The sequence below is a fragment of the Girardinichthys multiradiatus genome, chromosome 4 (assembly GCF_021462225.1).
Source record: "Girardinichthys multiradiatus isolate DD_20200921_A chromosome 4, DD_fGirMul_XY1, whole genome shotgun sequence".
In the NCBI taxonomy this organism is placed as follows: Eukaryota; Metazoa; Chordata; class Actinopteri; order Cyprinodontiformes; family Goodeidae; genus Girardinichthys; species Girardinichthys multiradiatus.
Window position 1 is genome coordinate 19,279,563 of NC_061797.1, and position 27,832 is coordinate 19,307,394.

A 27,832-nucleotide genomic window follows, 5' to 3' on the forward strand; every position below is an offset into this window, starting at 1 on the left:
TTTTTCTTGATAGTAAATACGTTCTAGTTATTTATTGATTTGGTATTATATATATATATATATATATATATATATATATATATATATATATATATATATATATATCTGTATATTATTTTGTATTTATTTATTTATTTTACTTTGACGTCATATTTCTTTTCTCATTCAGGCTATGTTAAGTTATATTCCGTGTTTTTTGAAAAGCGCTATATAAATAAACTTGACTTGACTTTTTAAATTATATTAGTTCTTTCTCTGACTCAGTTTTCTTTCTCTCACGTTGTCTTCTTAGTTTTATGTTATGCTTATGTTTAGATACAGTTAATTGCCCCGGATTTATATTTTATTTTATTTTATTTTTCCCGACTTGAGTTTGTTGTCGTCGCCTCTGCGCTCAGTCCGGAAGTTATGACGCCAGCTCGACTTCGAGGCGCAGGCAAGTCGCACCACTGACAGCTGGGAGTACTGGGCGGCATCAGTTCACTTTCTGTTTAGGAGTTCGTCTATCGATCGTCCCGGATTTACTGGATGAAAAACAACATTAAAACAGAACAGATTCTTTATGAAGCCTTAAAAACCACAGACTGTCATAAAAATGCTGAAATTCTCCGCAGCGACACTTTTCCTTTGTTTGTTGACGATGCTGGAGACATCTGTCCACCGGGGATCTTGTTTATCGGACAGCGTCCAAAGCTTTGGTAAGTAATCTGCGCCACCTACAAACTCCGATCAGGTCGTTTCACAATCGGCTCAGTTGAATAATAACTTTTAGAAAGGGAGCGACATGAAAACGAGGCCAGCAATCAGCACCAACCCGCATGACTACAGCAATATAGGCAAATACTAACCAAATTGTGTTGATCTGTTTGGACTACAGGCTTCCCATCCTGCATTAAGTCTAATAAACAGTATATATTAATGGAAAATGTGATCTAGTTTTTGCTTTGAGTGCAATGGTAACCTCGCTTTACCTTTCACTTTCATGTTGACGTCTTAATGTCTCTTCGTTTTTCTGTTTACTTATGAATCATCAACTTCTTCCTCCTCAAGATGGGGGATCCCACAAACTCTGAACAAATTTCCAGAGCAATCTTTTGTGTTCTAGTTTTACCCCATAGCTGATCTATCAGAACCCAGTGAGATGATTTACACTGGCTTTCAAAGCTTAAAGGTTTCAAAATGATGAATTATTTCAAAACCATCCCCGCCATTTATATGAATTATTAACTGTTCAGTTGAACTGAAAACCACCTATAGATTTTGTTTCAACGTTCAGTCTTATTGGATACAACTTAATTCCAGTAACTCTGATTAGCAATAAAGTTCCAGTGTCTGTTTTCCTTATATTTGCTCATTTGGAATCATGTTATGCAGAGGTTACAAAGGCTCCAAATGATGTCAAAATACAGATGTATCAGTCAGGAGAAGTGCACAAATAGATTTTTGCTACTATTGTTTTATGTTTATATTGTATGTATACATGTATTTTAAGTGCTTTATAAGTCTCCTCTGTGAGAAGTGCTATATAAATAAATGTTACTTACTTTACTTACTGAAACCAATCTTGCAGTTTGGGTTACTATTCCATTTGCCACAAAAACAAAAGAACACAATACCCATAGTGTAACATAGTGGTGGGAACATCATGATCTGGGGTTGCTTTTCTTCAGATGAGTTTTTCTCAAGATAGATGAAAATATGTACAGTTCCAAGGCTTTTAGGTATGTCCTCAAAAGCTGAAACAAAAGCTTTTACAATATCACAGCAAGTCCAACCATACATCTAAATCAACATTATTAACACTTATTGAGCAGAAAATTAAAGTTTGGGAATGGCTTAGCTAGATTTTAGACCTAAATTAGACTCCCTAAAAATGTGGGAGTCTCCTGAAGAGGGCTGTGGACAAGAGATGTCCTCACAATTTAATAGATCTAGGGAACCTTTGCAAGGCAAAGAGGGCAAATATCCACAAGTCAAGATGTGAGATGTTGGCTAACTCTTGCAGAAGAAGGCTGAATGCTGAAATTAAATTAAATGGTGCCTATGCAAAGGATTAGTTTAACTGTATGCTCACATTTGCAACCAGGTTGTTGCACTTTTTTAATTTGTTTGTTTTTTATTACTTTTGTTTAGATTAAATGAACCCCATTACAAATAGAAACAAGTTTTAAAAATATAGTATAATAGTTATTTTTACAGCAGTGTGTAGAGTCACTTAAATAACCCAGGCCTTAGTGTTTCTGGCTTTTTTCAGACACTTTGTGTATTTTGGTGTACGCCTTAGCTCTCTTATCAGTGCAGAAAGTGTCCAACCAGGCTACATTTTTGGTGCCTGAGGGTCTCGTTGCCATTATTCGCATGTGCTATCTCAAACACATTTGGATCTGCAGCAGCACCTTTGCAATCCCTCCTCCCTGGTTCACAATTTCCTCTTTGCATTCACAGTGGACATCTGGGCAGACTTTATACCAAATACTAATCTGAGCAGATCACACTTGTCTTGGTTTTATCAACCAAAGAGTTGTCTCACAACATTTACCACATTTCCTTAGTCTCTCATGTTCTTTAGCTGAATTTGACTGAAGATTGATTTGATGTTTTAGGCTGAAGAGCAATCACTTTTTTTGTTTGCTGTTACACAGAGCTTGATTATGCAGGTACCTCCCTGACTGACCGTGCTGTTTTTATAAGGATGGCATCTCTGATAATCACATTATGGCTCATTCTGGATCTGCTGATTATTGTTGTACACAGCTGACTTGTAAAAAATAAGTCAGTTATATTGTTCACAAGTCATTTTATGTCCATGTTAAAGTTATAAGGTTAACTTCACAGCAGCATTTCATTTTCACCCAAAGGACGTATGTAATCTCTTTGATGCTGGGGTTGTGTATCTTGTATTTATTCTCTGTTTTGGTAACGTCTTAGTAAAAATGGACTTATTAAGAGCTACTACTATGTAGTGTTGTGGTCAGCACCTCCTAATCTGTCAAGTCCAAGACCAAGATAAACCAATGAGAGACAATTTTAAAGACCATTGCTGTAACCATAGTAACGTAGTTGTTGCTGTAAACTTGCAGCGCGATAGAAAGCTAGCCTATAACAGAGCTCTAGACTAACTGGTTGCACTGGTGTTCCTAGCTTTTTCAGTTGTGAAAACAGACCCTCAACTTCCTGCTACTTGTCTGAATTATCTGTCAAGCTGGTAACAGGTTAAACTGACAAAGCAGGCAACACTGAAGCACACATACATTAACTAACTAAACTTAACTAACCAAGCCTAGGCTGCAGGGGGAGTAAAGTACATCTCATAAAATGTTAATATTGCGTAAAAGTGCAATTTTCTTTGCTAGTCATTTCAGAACGTGAAATGGGTATTTTATGGAGATTTATTCCACATAGAGTAAAAAATTTCAAGCTTTTATTTCTTGTGATTTTGGTGATTATAGCTTTCAGGTAAAAAAAAACAAAGAATTCAGTGTCTCAGAAAATTAAAATATCACATTAGACCAATCAAACAAGGATGTTTAAAGTACAAATGTCAGGCTTCTGAAAAGTATGTTTATTTCTGTTCACTATATTCTTGGTCGGGCTTCCTCTTACATGAATTACTGGAACAATGCGCCGTGACATGGAGGCGATCAGCCTGTGGCATTGTGTAGGTGTATTGGAAGCCCAGTTTGTTTTTATAGCTGCCTTCAGGTCATCTGCCTAGTTGGGTCTGGTGTCTCTCGTCTTCCTCTTGACAACAGCCCATAGATTTTCTGTGGAGTTCAGGTCAGAGGAGTTTGCTGGCCAATCAAGCACATTATGGTCATTGAACCAGCTTTTGATACCTTTGGCAGTGTGGGCAGGTTCCAAGTCCTGCTGAAAAATAAAATCAGCATCTCCATACAGCTTGTCATCAGAGGGAAGCATGAGGTGCTCTAAAATTTCCTAGTTGATGGCTGGATTGACTCTGGACTTCAGAAAACCCAGTGAACAATACCAGCAGATGAAATGGCACCCCAAACAATCATTGATTGTGAAAACGTCACACTGGACTTAAAGCAATGTGGATTCCGTGCCTCTCCACTCTTCCTCCAGACTCTGGGACCTTGATTTCCAAATGAAATGCAGAATTTACTTTCACCTGAAAACAGGACTTTGGACCAGAGTGCAACGGTCCAGTTCCTTTTCTCTTTAGCCCACGTCAGACGCTTCTGATGTTGTCTCTGGTTCAGGAGAGGCCTGACATGAGGAATGCAACATTTGTAGCCCATGTCTAATAATTATCTGTGTGTGGTAGCTCTTAACGCACCGACTCCAGCCTGAGTCCACTCCATGTGAAGCTACCTCAAATACTTAAATGGATTTTGCTTGATAATCCGCTCAAGGCTGCGGTTCGCCCTGTTGCTGTTGCACCTTTTCCTACCACACTTCTTCCTTCCACTCAGTTTTCTGTTTATATGCTTGGATACAGCACTCTGTGAACTTTCAGCGTCTTCAACAATGATCTTTTGTGGCTCACCCTCCTTGTGGAAGGTGTCAGTGTCTTCTGGACATCTGTCCAGTCAGCAGTCTTCTCCCTGATTGTGTAGTCTTCTGACCCAGACTGGGAGACCCTTTAGTGGCTCAGGAAACCTTTGCAGGTGCTTTGAGTTCATTAACTGATGACAAACCTTTTCACTGTATTCTAATTTTCTGAGACACTGAATTTTGGGTTTTCATTACCTGTAAGCCATAATCATCAGAATTACAAGAAACTGGAATATATCACTCTATGTGTAATGATTTTCTATATTATATGAGTTTCACTTTCTGAGATGACTGGCAAAAAACATTGTGCTCTTACACAATATTAAGATTTTTTTAGATGTACCTATAAACACACCTATGATCTCTGAGATCATTTTTGGAGGGAACATATTTAAATAACCAAACAAGCATTTTTTTTCTCATCCACAGATGAAGATGCTTTCACCATTCAGCACTCCACAACAGGTAAATGCGTGGCGATAGGGCTCTCCAGAGACTTCAGCATGACCTTCTGCAACTCCACCAACAGTTCCCAGCTTTGGAAGTGGGGTTCGGGTGACCGGCTCTTCCACTTGTCCACATCTCTATGCTTGGCACTGAACGTCACCTCAAAGATGCTTTCCTTGGTTGACTGCGGCTCCAGCTTCCCTTTGTCGTGGCGCTGTCTTGGCGGATTGGTGTTCACTGTTTATCAGATGGGCCTGACAGTCATCAAAGACAAAGTTGGGGTCAATCGGGACTCTAACAACACTTGGGTTAGAGGAGGATCTCAAGACAACATCTGCCAGAGACCTTATCGCAGTAAGTGCTGCTTCCCTTCTCTGCGTAAGACAAGAAGATTGCGGTGCACCTGTCTGCTTAATGCTTCAGGAAGTTATCTGTGTAGAGGGGAAAAAAGTGTTAAATTCATTTTGTAAAGTGTGCACCAAATTGGATTTATGAGAGCATTTACTTCCTGAGGTGAACATGAAGTTGCTCTGCAAAAACCTCTTCAGGTGTTGTTTTGAGGAAAAACAGGTTGTGGCACATTTTAAACCAAGCCTGACTTGTTACTGGCTGCATTAGTATCGATCTTTTTGTGTGAATCCATGTTGTGTCAGACTCCAGCTTATGGGAGTAGGATTTGTCGGGATTTCTTTCGTTTAAGATTGTGCAGTCATGTAAAACAAAAGTGCAATACAAAGTGTTACATGGACTTCCGCTTCCCTTGCTCTGTGCAAGGAAGCGGTTGACTCTTGCGACGGTTACAAAAGGTTCTAGAAGGTGTGCCATAAAACTGAAATTACCCAGAAGAATAAGCAGGGCATGTTTTATAATGCAGTTAGAAATAATCTGATACGTTTTAGTAATGTGATCCGACCAGAAAGTCTTATAACATCTAGATCAATAGCTACTAGACGACATTTACACTGATCAGCCTTAATATTATGACCCCTTATAGCTGAAGTGTGCTTTGTTATGAAACAATGTTCTGTGGGAAAAATCTCCAAGCTGACATTCAGGTGAATTTTAATTTGGTGTTAGCCACCAAACTAACCCCACCTGACATATACTACAGGCATGAAAAAAAGTAGCAGCCATGCACCATTAACCTTCATTCAGCGGGTCAACAGTGGCATATAGTGAAACATGCTGAGAAATGTTTTGGGTTCTGATACTCCTGGTTACGTGCTGGTGCTGCATCTGTGCAGACAATATCTGCGCCCTAAAGGAAACAGCTGGAGCTTAGTAATCGGAGGATGAATAGGATCAGAAACAATGCCTTTACTCTTTGAAATGTTTCAGTATAGTGACACTTGCAGCTTGAAGAGGCCAAATGTTCACATGAAACACCTTCTAATGCACTGATTTATTTTTACAAATGTTATGACTGACGAGTGCATACATAGCTTTTTGTGCAAACCTAAAGATCTATATAAAGCAGTCTGGACACTTCAGCTGCATGTTTGTGCTGCAGGTTTTACTTCCTTTTCTAAATCCTATTGAAAGTTGTTAGGGCATTGTAAAACTTGGACTTCTCTGTTTATAGCTCACATCAATTAAATAATGAGCTAGTGCCTCATATTTCTGAGTGACACAGCCATTCAGAGGGAACATGGCTCTGCAGGAGGAAGCCCTTAAAGTGAGAGGCCTTTTCTTCTTACTCATGAATATGCTTCATCATCCTGAGCCCCTGGTGGAGCTAATCTGCAAGCAAGAAGTAGAATAAGGAGCAATATGTCTTTAATTCTCAAAAAATACTTCTAAAATAAACTTGTGGCCTTTTTTTCAGTGAGGCTCAAATATTTAGGAAGATTTTTAAATTGATAGTGGCTTTGATGAAGATGCTTTCACAGTCAGCTTTTTGCATAACTCTGAATCTTCTCAGTCATGCTTGACCACATGTGTGAGAACTCGGCATGGTGTTTTCGTTTTTACATTAATTAAAATATTTGGTTCAGAAAACCGCATATGACTGTTGGTCTCATTTCAGAAGCAAATGTTTTTTTTTAGTTTAAAAGAAAATGAGTGGAATATAGTTGATGCAGTGCACTAATTTATAAGTACACTTGTAAAACGCTTGCAATCATGCGTGTCAACGCAATTGAAGGTAAGTTGGTCATTTTGATTATATTAGGGTTTCATCATTTTTATTTTGTGCAAAAATATTGGGTGTTTCTGGCATTAAATTCCAGCCAATGAACCAAACCCCACCACCACCAGCCCACCCACAGGTCTCCAGGGTCCCCCAGGTTGGAAATCACTGCTCTAGCAGATTGTATTTCCTTGCAGCCTCCTGCTGCTCTCCACGCTGCAACCTCTCATGTTACGTCTTCTCTGAACTGATTATATCCACCATGCCTGTTTTGGGTTCTAATTTTGCACAGAAATCTCAGCCTCTGTATTAGGCTGTAAAGGTCTGTGTGGAAACCTGTGCTGTTTATCCTGACACAAAAAGTGCATTTTTTTCTTTCAACTTATACAGCAAGATTTTATTTCAATCCACTGTTGTGATATAGTCTACAAGCCACAATTAGCAGGAGCCTATAATCCATCTGGGACTTTGTTTTTTCTTCTGTCTTTGCAGTTGTTCACACCACCAGAGGGAACTCTGCAGGAGCTCCATGCGAGTTCCCCTTCAAGTACAAGAACAGCTGGCATCATGGATGTATTCCTGATGCACAGCTCCCCAGAGTGTCCTGGTGTGCCACATCCTCAGACTATGACCATGAGCAAAAGTGGGGGCACTGTCTAATACCTGGTATGTGTCCATGAGATGATCAGATTCTTTTTCTTTCTTAGAAACAGTCCAGATATGACTGGCCTAAAATATGTTTCTGCACTTTAAACGACTTTGTGTCCGCAACTTTACAGAGGAGGGTTGCCAGACTCTGTTCTCCGGGCCAGCTGAAGGACCCTGCTACGAGTTTGTTTCCAGCGCCACGGTGACCTGGCACGAAGCTTTGCATTCATGTCGCAGTCAGGGAGCCGATCTTCTCAGTGTGTCGGACTTCGATCTCAACTCCCCAGCCTGTAAGACTGACTCTTTTGAAAAAGTACCACCACCTGCCTCCTTTCATGCTCCCCTTCTCATCTTTCTAAAATAGAAATAATAAGCAAAGATCACTTGATGAAGATGTAATCAGTGGGTTCTCAAAGTTATTGTCTTTGGGATAGTAGAAAAACGATAAAGCAGGATATAATGACTCAGATCTTTTGACTTGTTCCACTGAGTACCTAATAGTCTTCATCTTGCTAAGAAAAGAGTCCAGTTCTTTACATATTCAGTGTGATTTCATTATGCTTTAATTTTGTTTGAGGCACAATTTAAGTTGCTGCGTAAGTTGCTCTTGAGACAGAAACCTTTTCATCTACCTCATCCTTTTATTCTTCCTACCTCGTTTTTTATGCTGTGGTCACTGAGAGATTTTCACAACTGCGTTACAAAACCATCAACTGAAAAACAGCTGAAGCGAGTTTTGTCGCTGCTGAAAGATTTCAAAGTGAACCACACACCTGTGAAAAAGAAGAAAAAAAGGTGCCTCTGCTCCAGATGCTTTCTTGAGGTTTAAGTTTGAAATATTTAAAAAGCTGAAGCCTCCTTCATCTTTTTTATTTTGTCATAATTAGAGGCTGCATGTCTTCTGGTTTTTCTCCTTTTGGCAACATCTTAGGAAACTGCTGTTTGTTATGAAACACATGACACTTATCAAATTATGAAAAAAAAAAACATTCCTTATCCCGATGATCAACTTCACATGAACATCATACTCAGGATTGTTATATAATGCTCCACTGGTAACACAAGGCCTGATTTCTTTTTGTTGTTGTTGTTTGCTCCTCACACAAACTTTTTTTTTTTAAATCTCTCAAAGTTTTCTACATTTTTGTATTAATCTTGTCAGAATGACCTTGATAATTATGTGTGTCCATTTGAAAGAGGTTGTGGTATTTTAATGTTCAATGTTGCACATGTTCTGATGGAGTCAAATCAAAGTATTTAGATTTCTTAGAGATGATGCTTTTTGCTCTACATTTGCTTCTCCTGACTGCTGTGACTTTGAACTGTGCAGTGTTGGAAGGTCTTAACCAAATGCCAGACAGGATGTGGATTGGCCTTCACCAGTTAGACATTTCTCAGGGATGGCAGTGGTCAGACGGCTCCCCTCTAAATTTCTTGCAGTGGGAAGAAGGTAAGGACAAATATATACTCATCTACATGTAAATTGTTTTGGTGTAAAAGTGTGTAGAGTTTAAAAGCTAATCAGATCAGAAGAACAGGTTTAGCAGCATACATTTACACTTTATTTCAGAGAGGCTGTAACTCTTTGCACACAGAGACCTCCATCTTGTTGTGGTCTGCTGTGCAATGTTCTGCTACAAACATTAGTGTCAGTCAGTGAAACAATATGGGTAGTGTTGCAAAGAAGCAATGTGGGCCTTGTTATTGGACACAGTGTGCCAATGGGGTTGTCAGTGTTGCTGAATAACAAATTAATAGCGCTGAATGGGTGGCTTTGACAAGACTGCCAGCAATTGTATTTTTCTCTCTTTAAAGGAGGAATGTCAAGGATGTGTCATTTTTCTTGTTGTTGACTCCTAATGGTTAAAATAATTAATAATGTATCAGGATTGCGACCAGCAGTACCGGTACTGGAGCATTACTGTAGCAAATGTGCCTTGTTTTACATTGCTGTAAAGAAAAATACAATTTAAACCAGATAAATGGATACACTGTATAAAAGTGTAGTCTAATTTAATGTCAAACAGTGGGAAAAAAATTTGAATCTCCCTCCTAATGCAGTGTGTGTAAATATCTGGATTCAACTGTACATGTTGCTATTTGATTCTGGTCTATTTCCCCACAGTTGGTATATAATTTTTATTCATGTTTTGGGCATTAGCATGTATATTTTTATTGCTTTTTTAATGATTATTACTATTGACAGGAATGCCATACACCTCCATCCTTATTGAGTCAGACTGCGGCGTCTTGAATTCTGGGAAGAACTATGAGTCAGAATCATGCAACAAACGGCTGCCGTACGTCTGCAAGAAGAGGGTGAACGCCTCTGACACAACAGCCACAGGTGGGTTAAAGGAAGCATGCCCTTCATAGCACCTGCTTTTCTTATGACTGAAATTGTAACTGCACCAGGAAAAATGTTTTGCTTGTAATTAAAAAAATCTGGTGATGTGGAGCCATGCTATAGTTTATGCTGGTTTCCTTAGCCCATGCTTCACTTCCCCATGAAGATTTATATGTACACAGCTAGTTTTTAATGTTTTTGCTAACAAATATTGCTAAAATGTACCTTTGTATAGAGTGCGTTCAGCTACTTAAACTCCTTAACTCTAATATTTTGTGATGTCATCTCTTACTTTCCTGTCTGGCCTGCTTTCTCTCTACAGACCTTTTTGTAAATAAAGAAACAGAGTGTGCAACGGACTGGGTGCCTTGGAATGGCTGGTGTTACAAGTTAATAAATGACATCAACGAACAGAGAAGCTTTCCAGATGCTCGAGAGTACTGTAACAGCACAGAAGGAGGCGCACATCTAGCCAGTTTCCACTCCATTGACAGCATTGAGATGATCAGCACATATTTCCTGCCAGGTAATCCCCTGATGTTCAGTTTTCCCAAAGTAATTCAGTGTCTTGTAAATGGTTGGATACTCTTGTCAAAGTATCCTTTGCTTTGAAACGTTCAGGGAGGAGCACAAAAGATCATCTATAGCATAAGCTTAAAGATTTTTTGTTTGAGTCCCAAAATTTGATCTGTAGGTACTGGACTCTACAAAAGTCTACAAACCTCCTACCTTCTCAAAGATGAATTAAATCATTGGTTTACTTCTAACAAGGCATTAAACATATCTGTTAAAACTGAACTGTTTGTCACAGCATGTTTAGACAAAAAAAAAAAAGTGGGCTCGTGTTGCATATAGTCAACATTTTACTATTATAAAAGAATAGTTTCAGGTAGCAAATTAGCAGATATTAATCCCAAACCAATCCAAACATGCTTATTAAACTTTCTTAAAACACACACACACAAAAAATGACCATCTTTGACTTCATCAATAGCAGTCACTAAACAAGCAGCACTGCTGGCCAGCCCAGGCATTGAGTAGGAAACGTAGGTCACAAGTAGTGACGGAAAAAGAGGAAAATCCCAAAAGAGATGATTAGATTCAACAAAAGATATTTTTACAGCATGTGGAACTTGCCAAGGGAGGTTTTACACAGTCACCAAGGAATCCACTTGAAATGTGTCATAAAAATTTGCTTTGGTTGATTTTAATTCTGCTCTATAAATCAATTTCATATGTTTTTGCAGTGGCCAGAATTTTCACACTACAATTGCATAATTCAGTGTGTTTTAGTATTTTCAGTTTTAATCTGATTTAAAGTGTTTCCTGGAGTTCTTCCTAAGTTTCATGGTTTCATGCAGATGGGAACTTCACTGGTGTTTGGATTGGTCTCATGGGTCATGGGTTAAAATCCACCATCTTCATGTGGACTGACCAGGAGCCCGTCAACTTCACCTACTGGGACCAAAACCAACCTATCCAGTTTGCTCAGGATCCCAAATGTGTCTTCTACTCTGAAGAGGTTTGTGTGGTTTTGGAAAGTAACCCTTTTTTTCTTCACTGTTTGTGTTAAATACCAAAAAGAATGTACTGCCAACATGGTGTTTGTTGTTTTTTAATAAATGCTAAAAAAGGCATGTCTGAATCTTCCAGTCTCTTGGTTGGCGGGTCGGGGACTGCTCAAACAAGCTGCCTTTCATGTGTCAGACGAAAGGACACTTCAATGATTCTGCAACACAAGCTGGATGTCGCTATGAAGATGTAAGTATTGTCTTTGTGACTCAAGTTAAAATACAGTTGCAGAATTTTGCACAAGACTTGTACTTAGTTTATTTATATGTCATATGCCACCTTCATATTCTGGCCAGCAAATAATAAAAAAATTTAAGGATATAACCACCACTCACATTAGTATTTACATAATATTAAAAAAAAACACTCATGGGAAGGTTTTCATTACATAGATATTGCTTGGGACTAGGTACAGGTCTCGGTCTTTGTTTGCATGTAATTTTACTGTAACCTAAGTCTTGCTGTTTTTAATTATCCAGGGTTGGAGGAGGCATGGCAACTCCTGCTTTCTAGTGAAGACCGAACAAGTACCCTTCAAAGACCACTGTAACGTCACTATAAGAAACAGGTAGGGCCTGGTTAACATCAGTGAAACTCCACGCAAATACAATCTGGTGCTTCTTCATAAGGCATTGATCGGCAGTTATGTTATTATGAACTCCTTAAAGTCTGTTTTTATGTCAGACCTTACCAAGAATGCTAACTACACTGCACAGGAAAGGTTTATGGAAAACTTAATGACGGACCAGATTCTGTACCTGGAAAAGAATCATACTTCACAGTTTGTATAAGGGTTTTTTGCTGATCTGTTGTTTACTTTTACTTGTACATTATGGACAAATCTGTCCCAATGGTCTCATCTGTCCAAAGGACATTCTTCCAGAACTGTTATTTTTTTCTCAGCTACAATTTTACAAATTCAAGCCACAAGACCACTTTGCTTGTTGAGAACTTCTGTTTTCTAAATGTACTCTTAAGAACTTTACCATTTTACCATACAAAAGTGGCTTTTGGGGTCTGAGACGTGGCTCTTGGGTTTTTGTTGGACATTTATTTGAGGACAGCAACCAAAAACTGCTGTGGGCTGGCTGGGAGATCCTCTCCTGAGAGTACTTGCAGTCGTTTTGGTAATTAGTCTCTATTTGTACCAAGGTTTTTGGTCACATTGTTACAACTGATACAATGTTCTGTCATGCCATTCTTATAGTTTAATGTTCTTGTAATGGGATGCCAGAGAAAGATTTAGAGTCATAGAAATTTTCTGCACCTGTATGGAGTAGCCTCTCCCACACTTGTTGCTGTGGACAGCAGGCCATCTGGCTGCAGGAGGACTCCTACCCTATTCCCTTTCTTACAAAAATGACAAATGTGGCTGTTTAGAAATATTCGAGTGGTAAAAATATATAATATTCTGCACAATCAGTGCTTGAAAACAAAATTTACAGAACTTCATGTCAGCAAACTGCTAAAATCTTGCCGTTACAAAGATTTAGTTTGGGTAGCTTTAGTTGGTTACATAACAGAGTGTGAAATGCTATGTCAATGTTCCTGAAGTTTGTCTTTAACAAATTGTTTTATGACCTGAGAAGAACTACGTGACTTTTTACATGACCCTTTGTGCAAAACCTTAGAACTGAAAGAGGACTTACTTTTTACCATCCAACTGCACAACATTTTAAAATCTCTTTGTTACATTTGCATGTTAAGCTCAAAATTACCCTGTCTTATTGTATTGTGGCAGGAGCAAGTCACTGAAATTTACCGGTGCTTTTATAGGTTTGAGCAGGCCTTCATCAACCGTCTGCTTGCAGAACACATCAGCAAAGACCCTCAATATTTCTGGATAGGCCTGCAGGACATCAAGAACACAGGAGAGTACCAGTGGTTGAGCCAAAATGACTCCCCGGGCGTGGTCACATATACAAACTGGGGCTGGTTAGAACCAGGTTGGTAAATAAGACAAGCCTATTGCTCCACTCAGCTTGCGTCAATTTAGACTCTTGTTTACTGTCAGAATATGCAGTTTTTTTTTTCTTTTTTAGTTTTGTTGTTCAGAAATGCTGGTTTTTTGTTCATATACATTTTACCAGTGATCTCCTTATTTTTTTTTCATCTGTATTTCTGTATGTTAGATCGGGACAGAGGGTGTGCTGTGATTTCGACAGCAAAACCTCTGGGCAAATGGGAGGTGAAGAACTGTACCCTTTTCAAAGCCGGCACTATCTGTAGAACAGATCTCAGGCCGCCTCCCCCACCAGAACCAGAACCAAATCCTAATGCAACCTGTACTGATGGATGGATGTCTGCAGCAGACAGTAAATATTGCTACAAGGTATGTTTAGCTCATGAATGCTGTGCCTGCTTCTTTTAACACCTTTTTGGTAATGCAGCCTGTTTTAACAAATTCAAGGATGGACAATTGTTCACTAAATAATAGTTCAACCACTGATTTAACACTTCGTTATGAACCATCTTAAGTTAATCTCAGTCACATACCCCTTTATTCTAAAATGTCTTTTTCACCTTAGCTTCTGTGAGCTGATTTTTCTTCCTGTCAGGTGTTTCATGAGGAGCGGCTCGGCAGGAAACGCTCCTGGGAGGAAGCCAGGAGGTTCTGTCAGGCTTTGGGAGCCAACCTGCCCAGTTTCACAAACCTAAAAGAGATGACAGCCCTGCACGGTATTCTGAGACACTCAATCAGGTACATCTTCTTCTATAACACAGAGGTAGCACAAGAGAGTAATACTGGGAGGTTGGGGGGTCTTTGCCTTCTAGCGCAGTCAGCTGTGGTTCAGTAAAAAAAGGTCGGCTGGCATGGAAATACTCTCACCAGGCACTTTACTGGGTACTCCTGTCAGTTGCTTGTTAACACAAATACAAATCAGCCAATCACATGGCAGAAACTCAATGTATCTATACATCTACATGTAGTAAAGATGATATGCTAAAGTTCAACCTTAACATCAGAATGATGAAGAAAGAAGAATTAAACGACCTTGAATGTGGCATGGTTGCTGTTGCCAGACTGACTGCTCTCAGTGTGTCAAAACACTGTTGATATGCTCTGATTTTTACACTCAGCCATTCGGTCTGTTCTTTGGGTTTACAGAAAATTATACAAAAACGAGAAACCATCCACCGAGTGAAAGTTAATTGGACAAAAAAGGCCGAGATCAGAGGAGAATAGTCAGAGTGGTTCGAGATAGTAAAAAGACACCAGAATACCATCTTTGAATGCACTACACCTAGAACCTTGGAACATGTGGGCTACAGCAGCAGAAGACCACACCAGGCAACAAACCCTTACAATGAGTTTTGATCTGAAACATGATGCAACTGTAACCTAATTAACTTTTATGTACATCAACAGTGGTTCTGGTAATTTGCTTAAATGTTTATTACAGCTTGAAGATTAAAATAAACTCATACTTGCCTCACATTTCTCACATTTCATGTCTGAGAAAAAACATTCCTTCCAAAATCCTTCCAGCTCAAGAGGATTTTCTTAATTTCTTTGTCTTTGGTCACAAGGTCAGTAATTGCTGTGAATGGAGGTGACGTCTTTGTCTCGTTGCAGTGATGATCGGTACTTCTGGGTAGGCCTGAATAGGAGAAATCCGGCCGATCCATCCTGGCAGTGGAGTGATGGCCGACCTGTAAGTGCCTATATTAAAAACTAATAAATATGCCGGGCTTCATGCTTTTAATTATGCCAGCTTTATGTAATCCTGTTGTTGGAAGAGTGTATTTATTTTGAGTGTTTAATCTGTGATTTTGCAACAGGTGTCCTTAGATGTTTTACACCACGAGTTCCATGAGGACGACGTGTATAACAGAGACTGCACTGCTTTCAAGGTTAGCCGGATATGTGCAGCTTAAGGTTTTATGTTCTCCATTCTTGTGAGTAATTTAGATTTTTCTTAAGGTACCAAATCTTGTGGTACCTTATCTGTTTCAGATGAAATTCAGTATTGCAAAAAAAAAAAAGCCCCCAATCAAATGCAGTAGCTTCACATTATTTTTCTTTATTATCGTCTGCCACTCCTCAGCTTTTCCTTACGTTAAATGTAAACAAATGGATTTTAGCTCTGAGTTAAGTTTTACTTGACTATTAAAGGTAAATGTGCTGCAGTTTGTTTATTTATCAGTCCTATAACCTATTTATCCATCTAAATTGAATAATCTACTTGCTGAATGTGTCCCCAATAGTCAATGAAGAGGACTTTCACACACCTGCTGCTGCTCTTACATGAAATTAACCTCACACCATTCTTCGCCACGCCGTTCCACTGTGACGCGCGGTTGGAGTTGGTCTGCCAGATTCCCCGCGGTGAGTGTGGGCATTAAACATAGGCTCACAAGTTTCTCTTGACTTTCAAGAAGTCTGCTAACCAAGAGGGAGAACACTGTTCAATTATGCTTCTAAATCAGTGTTTGTCTTTACTTTAACAGGAGTTTCACCAAAGAAACCTGAGTGGTACAAGCCTGGTAATTACCACGCTGTTTAATAAAATCTCTAACTTCATGGCATAGGTCAAGAATTTCTTTGATTCATTATTTTCTCATTTTCATCTGTAGATGACCCTTGGATACTTTGTTGTTGTTGTGTTTTCCAGATGGCCACCATGACACCTCTGTCTTCATGGATGGGGCTGAGTTCTGGTTTGTAAAACAGCCCAAACTAAGCTTTGATGAAGCAGCTCTGTACTGCAATGCAAATGGCAGCAAACTGGCTGCCCCAACAAGCATTGATGCAGTTGCGAAGATCCAGGAACAACTAAAGGCTGTAAGTCACACCAGACTTCTTTTGTCTGTGATTTAAGTAATAAAATATATTTTAACATATGTTGATCCTTTGATAGTAAAAAAAACAAACAAATTTAATACACATACTTTTCCGTTGAATCATCAGTGTAAAAGTAATAAACATGGAACCAACATTAACGTAGTAAGTAAAAAACAATTTTAAACCAAAAAAGTGTTATAATAAATAATTACCAGCAAATTACCATCTAAAATTGACTAAAATTCAATCATAGACTTAAATCCAACTAAAAATCAGATGAAAAAGTTTTCAGTTACAGTCAATCAACATTCTTTACTTCTCTCAGGTCTTCAGGAAGACTTTTTAACAGGCGAGGGCCATGAAAACAGCAACTAGCCGTATGTTTATGATCGTCTTTAAAACTTCACCTCAAATGTACGTTGCATAAAAGATGCAATGTTCAGACTTTACAGTGCATGGTTTAAAATGTTGACTTGAAATACTTAGTGTAGTAAACACCTGAGTTTGCCTAGCCATAATAGTAACCACCAGGGTTCAGTCTGTGGGTTAATTAAGAAGTATTAAAGTACTGCAACCATGGTTCATAAAGGTAAAATACGAAGATAGTTGCAAACAAAAAGAAAAAATTTAAATTTGAAAAAAAGGCTAAACATGTTTTTATTTTGCTTTTACCCCCTTTATCATTGTTTTCATTCCTGCGGGGAATTTCTAGCTGTTTAGAAAATCCTCATTGCCCGACAGGTGATGGAAGCAGTTAAACAGCACCACCCATACAAATACAATGCGATTTAGTTGGAGACATGAAAGTGTCAAATAAAGTTAACCCGCGTACTGAAAAGTTTATCTAAAGAAACCTCAATCGGATCAATGATATGTATCACATCCTATGTCCTGTTTTAATAATTCATCTAGAATTATATTATGATGTACATAAACTGAGAATAATCACTATTATGTTGTTTGGTAACTAACAGTTGTCAGAGTCAGTGGATCAAAACTGGTGGATCAACATGACCCGCCCCTGGCACCCGTTCCCCCATATGTAAGTGAAAACAGTCGTACACGCCTCTAATGTTTATGTTTTACTAAATATAGCTGTACTGAAAAATCTAACAGTGATGCCAGCACTGAGTGAACTAATGTGTGTTCCAGGTTCACCCAGACGTACTTTTACCAGTCATATTTTTTGGGCCGATGCACTTTCATCAGTCCTAAACGTTCTTTTCCAGGTAATTAAAAAAATGCGTTTACTGTTCCACTGAGGGGGAAAACAACTATATAAAAATTTACTAATAAAACTATTCTAAAAATGTGAGGAGAAAGGAAGTGGGAAATGATATGATTTTTGCATCAACCTTCAACAACAACAAGAAAATAAAACCTTGGCTTTACCATATGGGATAGTAAAATTTAAGTTATTGCTGAAATTGCTGGTCTCTTCACAGTCATTTGAATTGCTAGTAATTATATTTCTATAGACATTCACATTTAAAGGAAAAAAAGTATTGATACATATTGTACACTGTCAATTCTGGCAGCAGGGACAGCCAAGATTGTTGTTGTGTATTTTACATTGAAACTTAGTATTTAATACAGTGGGAATAAATGGCAGCATATTTGCTATAAAGGTTTGTCCAAAATTAGCTTGACGGTAGTAAATGTAGCCTCCTGATTATATTGTTAGCCTTTTCAAATAACTTTTTATTTTTATTCATGAACACTCTTATTTTCCCTCATTTTACCACACAGACCATGATCAAAGTTGTCAGCAGAAAAGTCCGTTTGTGTGTGAAAAGCTCAATGTCTCATTGGTGGATAAAGACCCTGTGAAACCCCATCCTGCAGGATTTCCCTGTGGAAGCAGCTCATTCTCTTTCGGGAAAAAGGTTTGACATCTCATTTTCATTTAAACCTTTTTTAGTTACACAAATTGGGGAGAGATGAAAATGAGATGAGATGATGATGCACACAGATAAAAGTTATCCTAGGTTCCTGCGCTGATCCAGAAGAAATACTCTGCGTACTGCTTTCATCTATAGCTACCTAAATTACTCAGGAGGTTTTAGGGTTTTAAAAGACAGTTTCACACAGCACATAATTCGGGTCAATGCTGGAGGATCACAGATCAGCTCTGAGCTTAAATGTTATGTTGTGTTGTTTTCCCAGTGCTACACCTTGATGAACATGAGCTCTGTAACATTCAAACATGCCAATGAAGAATGCCTTTCTGTGAGGGGAACCCTGGTCACTATATCAAATCAGGTGGAACAAGGTAAGGACTTTGTTAAATATGCCTTTTACTTTCGTTGCATTTACGTTTTCCACTATTGTTAAATTTTAGTCTAGACTTACTCTTCATAATAATTACTGCACGAGCCTAACCTTAACCCTAGTACTTTACAGTTAAATATACACTTCATCACAATTACAATACTATTTATTAACCTAACAAGTCACTTTTTTATATCTTTAATGTTTTTTCTATGGTGACTGCCATACGGGATTTCCACTATGAGAAACTATTATAGCTATAATATTCCCATCAGGTAGTGTTAGACCTTTGCATAAAAAACAAACAGCAAAATGATGCAGTCGAAGTCAAACCAATGTGCCAAACAAGGAGGTCAATAATTAGGTTTGTTTCCAGCCTACATAATTTATTTTATGTGCATTCTAGACTTCATCAACACTCTCCTGCCAAGGGTGAAACACATGGAAAGAATATGGATTGGTCTGAAAATCAAGCAGAGCAACTCAGAATGGGTTGATCAGAGTCGAGTTACCTACTTCAATTTAAATCCTCTGCTTCTGGGCATGCACAAGGCTGTGCGAGTCAATGTAAGCGCCACATGTCTCTTTGATACCAATTGAGAAATTGTGATTTTAGTGTTGGTGTTAGGATTTGTGCAACATTTATGTTCTCCTCTCTTTATTTTTATTTCCAAAGAGTCACATTTTCCATTCTGGTTGGTTTTGTTTTTCATTAGAGATTTGATCCTGAGAGCTCAGTCATTTGTGCTTTCCTAATCAATAATCCCAGCTCTGACATGCTGGGAACCTGGGACTACTCTCCTTGCTCACAGAGTCAAAGTCTGGGCATTTGCCAACACTATGCAGGTAAGGTTTTCTTGTTTCCAATGAAGTGAGAAGTCAGGTTGAAGTTGGAGAGGAATATATATGTCAAATTGTATAAACCTGGCAGAGAAAAACAATGAAGCCAGCAAATGATCTGTTTTTCATTTGTGCATGTAGGCCACAGTTTTAACTGCCTCATTCACCAAAACTGATATGAAAATGTTGCTCCTCTCTCATCTTTTATTTTCTAAACTGTTTGCACTATTTTAAACCTGCAAAAGATGTAAAACATTCTTAAAAAGTAAGTTTGCATATTATTTTGTTATCATATCCCAGAAAAAGGACAGATGGGATGATGGGATGTTTGTTTTTAACATTCCTTTATTACAGATACAGATGAGAAGCCGCTTATCTCTGAAAAGCCTTTCCAGGTCAAAAACTACACCTTCCAATTGGTCGTCAAAAATCTTACCTGGTCTGAAGCTTTGAATTACTGCAGGACAAAAAATATGTATCTGGCGGGCGTTCACGATGCCATCATACAGTCCCACCTCAGTGTGAGCGTGAGACGCGCTGGAACCCCCATGTGGATCGGCCTTTTTAGCGAAGATGTAAGTTCACCCCCCCCGGTGAAAAAAAACCCACATCTACTTAATTTCACCACACCTACAGCTCTTTTTATTTAGCGGTGCATAGATTGTACTTATTTTTCTGATACTTTTTCTTTGTGTTCAGGATGGGCTGCACTACCGGTGGAACGACCACAGTCACACTGTGTTCAGTCGATGGTCTCCGGATCCCACCAGCGGAGACTGTGTGTACCTGGACACAGATGGCTTCTGGAAAGCCACAGAATGTGAGGAGGAGCTTGGAGGTGCCATCTGCTACCAACCACACGGTGAGTACAGCACTGAAGTGCAGACAACAGAAACACCATCGATGTAATATTTTGCTTGTTTGTGGGATACAGTGGTTCCAGGCATAATCAAAGGGATAAAAGAACTGAAATGCTGCACTGTTGGAGAAATTGTAAAAACTTAATGTATTCACTATATTTGACCCGTGTCAAAACAAAGAATGATCAAGGTCAACAGAAAAGTGGCATAGTCTTTAAAAAAATCTGAATTTGTTTTCTACCCCCTTTAGTCCGAGACCTCTAAATAAAATCTAGCGCAATTAATTGTCTATACCTAATTAGTAAATAGTCTGCCTGAATATAGCTTGAACTCAGTATAAACACAAGCTGAATAGCCACATGATTTCTAGGTTCCATCTGCTCTAAAAACATTTCCATAAAGACCTCTTTGCTCATATAAATTTACTATTGAACTCTTTAAATATAAATGTACACTTATTCATCCTAGATGAGGTCATTCCCTCGCCGGAGCACGCTACTGCAATGTGCCCTCATAGCATTAATGGACCAAACTGGGTTCCCTGGAGGAAAAACTGTTACACATTTCAACTCAGCCAAACCAGATGGGATTCTTTTAACAAGGGAAAGGTTGAGGAAACCTGCCAAAACCAACGTAAGAGTTGGACCTCACTTGTTGTCGTGTTTGTGATTTTTAGATGGGAACCCTTCTGTAACGGTGTTTTTCTTCATCTGCATTTCAGATGTAAATGCTTCCATCCTAACCATCAGGAATGAGCAGGAAAACGAATTCATTGCAAACCAGCTCAAACCCTATGAAAGCTTGGTCCAGTTTGTTTGGCTGGGAATGTTTATAAACAAAGGTAGGTATTTTATTTGTGTGGGTTTACAGTGTCCCGGAAAAGTATTCGCCCCCCTTAAAACGGTTTCCTCTGTCTTTGCTGTTTTGTCACGTTTAAATGTTTCAGATCATCCAACAAAGTTTAATATTAAATAAAGAAAACCTCTGTAAATACAAAAAGCAGTTTTCAAATGATGATATCATTTATTGAGGGTAAAAAGCTGTCCAAACCAACCTGGCTGTATGTGAAAAAGTAAAGTAAATTTATTAATTAGCTAACCACATTTTTGGAAGACTTTGTTCAGTTTCATTACCCAAACCAAGGCCCGATTATGGCCAGACCTGTAGGATCAGGAAATCATTTAAATGGAACATGTCTAACAGTATGAAGTAGGCTGAAAGAGTTTAAATCTCAGCACATTATATTATGAAAACAAAACTCAAGAACAGATTAAAAATCAATCAAACTTTATTTATAGAGTGCTTTACACACCTAACATGACCAAAGGTGCTGTACAGGTTCATAAGATTTTTAAAAAAGCCATGAAATAAGCAAAAAAACAAAGATATAGAGATGTTTCAGTCTGGCAAGGGTTACAAAGCCTGTGGGACTCCAGCAGAGCACATTGAGAGTCATTATACACAAATGGAGAAAACATGGAAAAGTGGTGAACCTTTGCAGGAGTGGCCTGGCTAGCAAAATGGCTCCAAGAGAGCATGAACGACTCATCCAGGAGGTCACAAAAAAGCAAAAAACAACATGTAAAGCTTAGCAGGCCTCACTTGCTTCAGTTAAGGTCATTGTTCAAGATTTAACAATAAGAAAGAGACTGGCCAGACATGGTGTCCATGAAAGAGTTCAAAGTTGAAAATCACTAATGACCAAAAAACCTTAAGGGTCCGTCACACATTTATCTAAAAAACATCATCCAAAAATATTCTGTGAACTAATGAGATGATAGTGGAACTTTTGATTGACGTGCGCCCTGTTACATCTTGAGAAATACTCAGCTTTCCATAAAAGAACAGTCAAACATGGTGCAACCATGAATTCTTCTCTCTAGCACAAATCCTTAAGGAGAATGTCTGACCAACACAGCAGGAGAATGATCCAAAGCTCAACAGCAAGTCTAGTCAAGACTCCAAAACATCAGACTGGTCGAAGTCTGGACTTAAATCTAAATTAAGATGCTGTCCAACTACCTTAAAAAGGCTTTTCATGCTTTAAACTCCCGAAACGACTGAATATAAATAAATTCTACCAAGGAGATTGGGTCAAAATTATTCCACAGTGATGTAAAAGACTGATGAAATCTAAGTGTGACAAGAAAGAAAAAACAAAAGAAATCTGTAAGGGGGCAAATACTTTCTTACAGCGCCATTTGTCCTTATGTGTGGAGTAAGAGAAATGTAATTTTGCTCCAGATAACCAGACCATGTGGTACGACGGTACGTATGTCCAATTTTCCAACTGGGCAAAAGGCCGACGCGATTTAAATGGTGTCTTTATGGCTGGTCTCACCTCTGACGGCACCTGGATTTCCCTTGAAGACAAAAGCTTGTATGAGAGTTTCAGGCAAAAGTCAATTGTTGTCTGCAAGTTGGATTATGGTCAGTATGTCACTCCTAACATCAACATTTAGAACATGCTGTCATATTGCTGATCGTATTTAATGATTTGTTTTGATTCTCTGTGTTTGAAAGAGTCCAAAAAGGAGTACATGATCTCAACCAAGAACCTGAAAGCCTACGACACCGTATCTTATGAGGTTGTCACCAAACAGTTAACTTGGTATCAGGCGCTGGAAGAGTGTAGTCAGCGTGGCGGTCACTTGGCAAGTGTTCACGACAAAAACCAGAACGACCACTTGAAGCTCATTGCCAAAACAGATGGCTTCCCGCTCTGGATTGGCCTGTCGAACCAGGATGTAAGAATTTTATGGAGAATAGTTCAAAATAACCTGAGTTTCTGCCACTTAACGCAAGCCTCTTCTGATTTCTTTGGACAGGTCAGTGGCTCAGCGTACGAGTGGTCTGATGGGACTACATTTGAAAACATTTTCAAAATCACAGAATCGCTGACAGACTCCAGCTCAAATGAGCCCAACTGCGTTCTCATAAAACCTGGCGGAGACTGGGTGAGAACCAGCTGTGGTACCCTACAAGATGGCGCCATCTGCTACACCACCAACACCACAACGTCTTCCCAAAGTGAGACAACAGCCTGTGTTTCTGTGGAAACCCAGTCTATTTCTCCTCTGTCATAGGGAAAAGAAATTTACAAATGTGTAAAAGTGGCACATCTTCCTGTGATCATTGTTTTGTGTTGGAGTGACAACTCATTTTGTTTCTGTTATTGCTGTAAAACAGGAGCCAAGCTACAAACTGCCTCAGAGACCAATCGCTGTCCTCAGAGTGCCGGGACGTCGCAATGGGTTCAGCATCAGAATCACTGTTATTTATTCAATGGGAGCTTCTATAACTACAGTGTTTACAGCATGGAGCAGGCCAAGGCAATCTGTCAGGAGTTGGGTGAGCTGCATGTTATTAACCCCAGACTCAACAAATAGATTTATCTCTAAATACTCATATGCTTCTGGTTTTGATAGAATGGTCTTTGTTTTAGGTTTTTTCCAGAAAACGCTGTATTAAAGGAATCAGACAATTTAAATCTTGATGTATTTCAGTCTTACTTGATTTGCATCTGAGCAAACTGAAGTCCAGCAACCATTTTTTTTCTCTGCCGACAGATGCTCACCTACTGACAATCAAAACGAAACAGGAGAATGACTTTTTGAGCAAGCAACTCACCGATGACCCTCTCATCACCAGCCGAGTGTGGCTCGACATGAAATTCGATTCTCAAGGTAAACACAGATTTTTAGATTAAAGGTAGTGAAAATATCCTAGCAATATTAAATTATGTAGGACAGGTGTGTACAAGTACAAAATGCTTTTTACCCAGTTTTCAGTTCTGAATGATTCTAGCTCTGTTTACATCTAAAGAAAAGTGGGCTTCTTAAGGGGAGAATTAAAAAATGCAGAAAAAAAGTACTAAAAACCTTCAAATTAAACACCAGATTTCAAGAAAAGTATGGGATAGTTCTCATTTTTCTCATTTTCCGGATGCTCAGCATAAATGCCGTTTTTGTTGCTTATCACTAATAAAAATCCCTCACTAAACGGTTCAGACCCAAACGGATCTGAACTCCACTAAATATTTGCCACTGCTGTAAAATGAGGACATATCTGCAAAGTCCTGCTGTCAAACAGAGTAGGTTCAGTTCAGTTATGTTCATTTTTATGGTGCCTATTCACAATGAAATTAATTTCATTACAAGTTTATTCACACCAGGAAAGTCCTTTGGTCCGCTTATTTGGTCCGGACCAGGGTTCGCTTGAGTGTATTCACACCTGCACGAAAGCTCCGGACTAAGAGGGGAAACAAACTCTGGTCTGTTTAAAGCGGACCAAAAGTGGCAATTGAGAATACACCCTAAGATAAATTTACATTTAAAGTCATTTTATACTGATTTTGACCTTGTATAGCAAAAATATCGTTATTTTGACTTGACGTTTTGGGTCTCTTCCTGCAACCTCCTAACGATAGTTCGCCAGCATTTTGGTCCATTCCTCCTGATAGAACTGTTGTTTCTAGCCTGCCTTTTTTTCATCTCTTCCCAGAACCTTTCATTGGGACTGGAATTAGGGTTTTGTGATGGCCACTACAAAACATGGACTTGGTTGCTCTTAGACAACTTTGCAAATAGCTTAAAGGTGTGTTTGAAGCCAATGTCCATCTGGAAGCCCCCATTTGTGCCCAAGTTTTGACTTCCTGGCCTTGAGATGTAGCTTCAGTATTTCTACATATGGTTCTTTCCTGTCAAGTCTAGTCATTCCAGTAGCAAAACAGCTCCCTGTACTTCACGTTTGGTATGGTCTTCTCCGTACTGTGACATGCAGCCTGCAGCACTGTGCAAGAAGTTTATTTTATTTTCACTTCCGAGGCTAGACCTTGTAATCTTTAAAGGTCTTTCAAAGCTTTTCGTTGAGTAAAACCGAACCCAATGTCCCAACAACACCTATGAAAGACGTTCTTAAAAAAATTAAAAACTATTGATTAAGACCCCTTAAAAAGAAAGTAGAAAACCTTAGTGTTTATGTGGACATGTAAGTAAATCCACAGTGGATCTAAGTTAGCTATGCACTTGTAATGCACAATTTGTGATTTCTACATTAAGGTTGACCTCGTATCTTCTACACCCTCCCAGGTAAACCTGTGTCCTGGCAGGATGGCTCGACTCTATCTTACACAAACCTGAAGTCTGGGACCTGGACATCAGGGAGGCAGTCAAAGCCAGATTGTGTTGTCATGATGGCAGGAAATAACGAAGGCTGGAAACTGGTCAGCTGTGACTCTACCAGAAGCCGTGTTGTCTGTAAAACTGAAGCAAGTGAGTATCCCAGCGCTTGAGAAGTGTCTGTTAGCTCAGTGGAACCAGAAACTTTCATTGTAAGTTTGGTGTAGAAATAAAAATAAAAAAACTCTTAAAACGGATTCTTTTATTCTTGTTTTGGTCATCAGAGTCTGCAGGCTCTCCTGTGGCACTGGGATTGTTCATCATAGTCCTCCTCACTATACTCTTAGCCGCTGGCTTTGTCATCTACAAGAAGAAACAATCCTACTTCTCCTCGACAGTCCGCTATCAGAGGACCCAGGATGATTTAGACACCACCAGTATAATGACAGGCCATGAATGAACTCTTTTTAGCAATCAGCCTCAGGAACAACTCATGTGCCTGCATTTTGTACATTCTACTACTCAACAAAAGTGGATGCAGCCTTCCTTGTTTTTGTTTTATTATTATTATTTATTTTTCTCGCTCTTGCCATAAGAACCCCTATAGTTCTGTTTAGATCTGTAAATATTGTTTGGAAAGCTGAATCCAGCCATGGGCAGCTGAAAGCCAGAGGGTTCTGCTATCAGAAGGGTTTCTAGTTGAACCCAGCTATGAACTCATTACCTGAGCAGGTTATTATGGGCTTGACGTTTTAGATAAAATTCTCTAAGGAGTAAATAATTTTTCCTGATGCTTTTAGGGGTCTTCCACTAAGAAGCCGCAAACTTCATGTTAGATCTATTTCATTAGTAGCTTTATTAGATAATATTTATTAAAAATCTACGTTTTAATTTAATCAATGAAGTGATTTGCAGACTGTGAGATAGAGTGAAATAATTAACGTCTCAAGTTTACAGTGACAGCAGACTTACTTGCGTACCCACCTGCAGTATTCCTCAGTTCTTTTACTATGGTGGCATTTCCACTCACTTTCCATTACTGCAACCTTTATTCTTTGATTAATGTCCTGTGAGAAGAAGAAGCGTTAAATATGCGTGCACAGACCCTAAACAGGAAAGCACAAATGAAAGCAAAATAATTCCCATCACCGTAGTTTTGGTTACCTTTGGACGCTTTAGGTTTTGTTGAGCCAGTTTCTAAAAGAACGCCCAGCTATTTTAAACTCCACTTATTGCTCCTCTATGATAACTATTAGTCACTCCGTTAAGCTTAATTTTGAGTTGATGTGGAGAAATATGCAACTACCCATTCCATCCTAACGGGTTGAAATGCACTGACACACATTACTTCAAACTATAAGAAACCAAACTTGCTTTTTCATTTTTATTTTTTTTTGTATATAGACTAACTCAAACTAATCTAAGGATTCATTCACAGATTGTGGACATCCTAAACTACTACTGTTTTTTTAACCCCAAGTGTTTTCTAGACGAGCAGTTTCACCTCTAAATACTGTCAAATACCCAGTTAGAATATAAACAGCTGCAAACTGTGGATTTTATTTAAAAATGTATTTATACACAATTTGAAAAAGGAGCTTTTCACTTTATTGTGTCCATTCAGACTAAGATTTACTTTTATAGGTTAAATAAGTGATCTAAAATGAAAAGAAATTCAATTTGTTCATATTTGTATTGTTGAACTAAAGCCTTTAGTTAAAATCTTTGACACATGGAGAAAATGTGTGCCTTCTACTTAAACGCTTTATGCATTGTTACTAATGCAGTAGTTGTGTCAGTATATGGATGATGTATTGTTCTGAAGAGCACTGCCTTAGCCTAAAGTGAATCGACACCCGTCTGTATAATTTGTGCAGCTCTGTCTTATCTATGCACACAACTACTGATCGAGAATGCACTTTAATATGTTGAGGGGGAACGGTTCCTGCTGTATGCTAAAGCACAATGATGTTTGGAGATGATCCACAGACATTCAGATTGCACTGTTTGCTGTAAATGCTTTGTGTGTGTGTGTTTTTCTTTTGTTTTTGTTTTTTATTGAAATGAACCAAAGAGGGGATGTGAATTTTAAAAGCTCTTATTAAGCTGCTGATCAGTTTGGCTCATTACCCAAATAATATCAAAACACAAACTTTTGGTTTTTAGACAACATATCACAAATCAGGTACAGTAACCAATACATAAATCAATAAAATTTCCTTTTGAATTTTGACCAGATTGTCCTTTTTTACTTTTGTTTTCGGGGGAAGTTATTTCTTGTTGATCTCTTTAATA

The 27,832-nt window shown here is 38.7% G+C and overlaps 1 protein-coding gene across 1 annotated transcript; it reads left to right on the plus strand.

The window, feature by feature from the left end:
• The first annotated feature begins 423 nt into the window (after window positions 1-423).
• ly75 (lymphocyte antigen 75) lies at window positions 424-27,770 on the plus strand. The gene is made up of 35 exons (XM_047362612.1): window positions 424-698; window positions 4,948-5,319; window positions 7,586-7,759; window positions 7,873-8,031; window positions 9,072-9,191; window positions 9,948-10,088; window positions 10,411-10,614; window positions 11,450-11,610; window positions 11,742-11,849; window positions 12,140-12,228; window positions 13,437-13,606; window positions 13,793-13,992; window positions 14,219-14,361; window positions 15,238-15,316; window positions 15,444-15,515; window positions 15,870-15,990; window positions 16,113-16,148; window positions 16,277-16,446; window positions 17,421-17,488; window positions 17,599-17,675; window positions 18,196-18,332; window positions 18,613-18,718; window positions 19,124-19,284; window positions 19,434-19,563; window positions 19,912-20,132; window positions 20,257-20,419; window positions 20,886-21,050; window positions 21,139-21,258; window positions 22,662-22,847; window positions 22,941-23,164; window positions 23,246-23,447; window positions 23,607-23,768; window positions 23,987-24,103; window positions 25,508-25,690; window positions 25,822-27,770. The coding sequence occupies exons 1-35, from the start codon at window positions 596-598 to the stop codon at window positions 25,995-25,997; spliced, it is 5,220 nt and encodes a 1,739-aa protein (XP_047218568.1). The 5' UTR covers window positions 424-595; the 3' UTR covers window positions 25,998-27,770.
• The last annotated feature ends 62 nt before the right edge of the window (window positions 27,771-27,832 follow it).

Coding starts and splice junctions, on each gene's coding strand:
- ly75 (XM_047362612.1), top strand. CDS start 596: ATGCTGAAATTCTCCGCAGCGACACTTTTCCTTTGTTTGTTGACGATG. Junction 13,607..13,792: donor CTGGGGCTGGTTAGAACCAG/GTTGGTAAATAA, acceptor TCTGTATGTTAG/ATCGGGACAGAGGGTGTGCT. Junction 21,051..21,138: donor GGAAACCTGCCAAAACCAAC/GTAAGAGTTGGA, acceptor TCTGCATTTCAG/ATGTAAATGCTTCCATCCTA.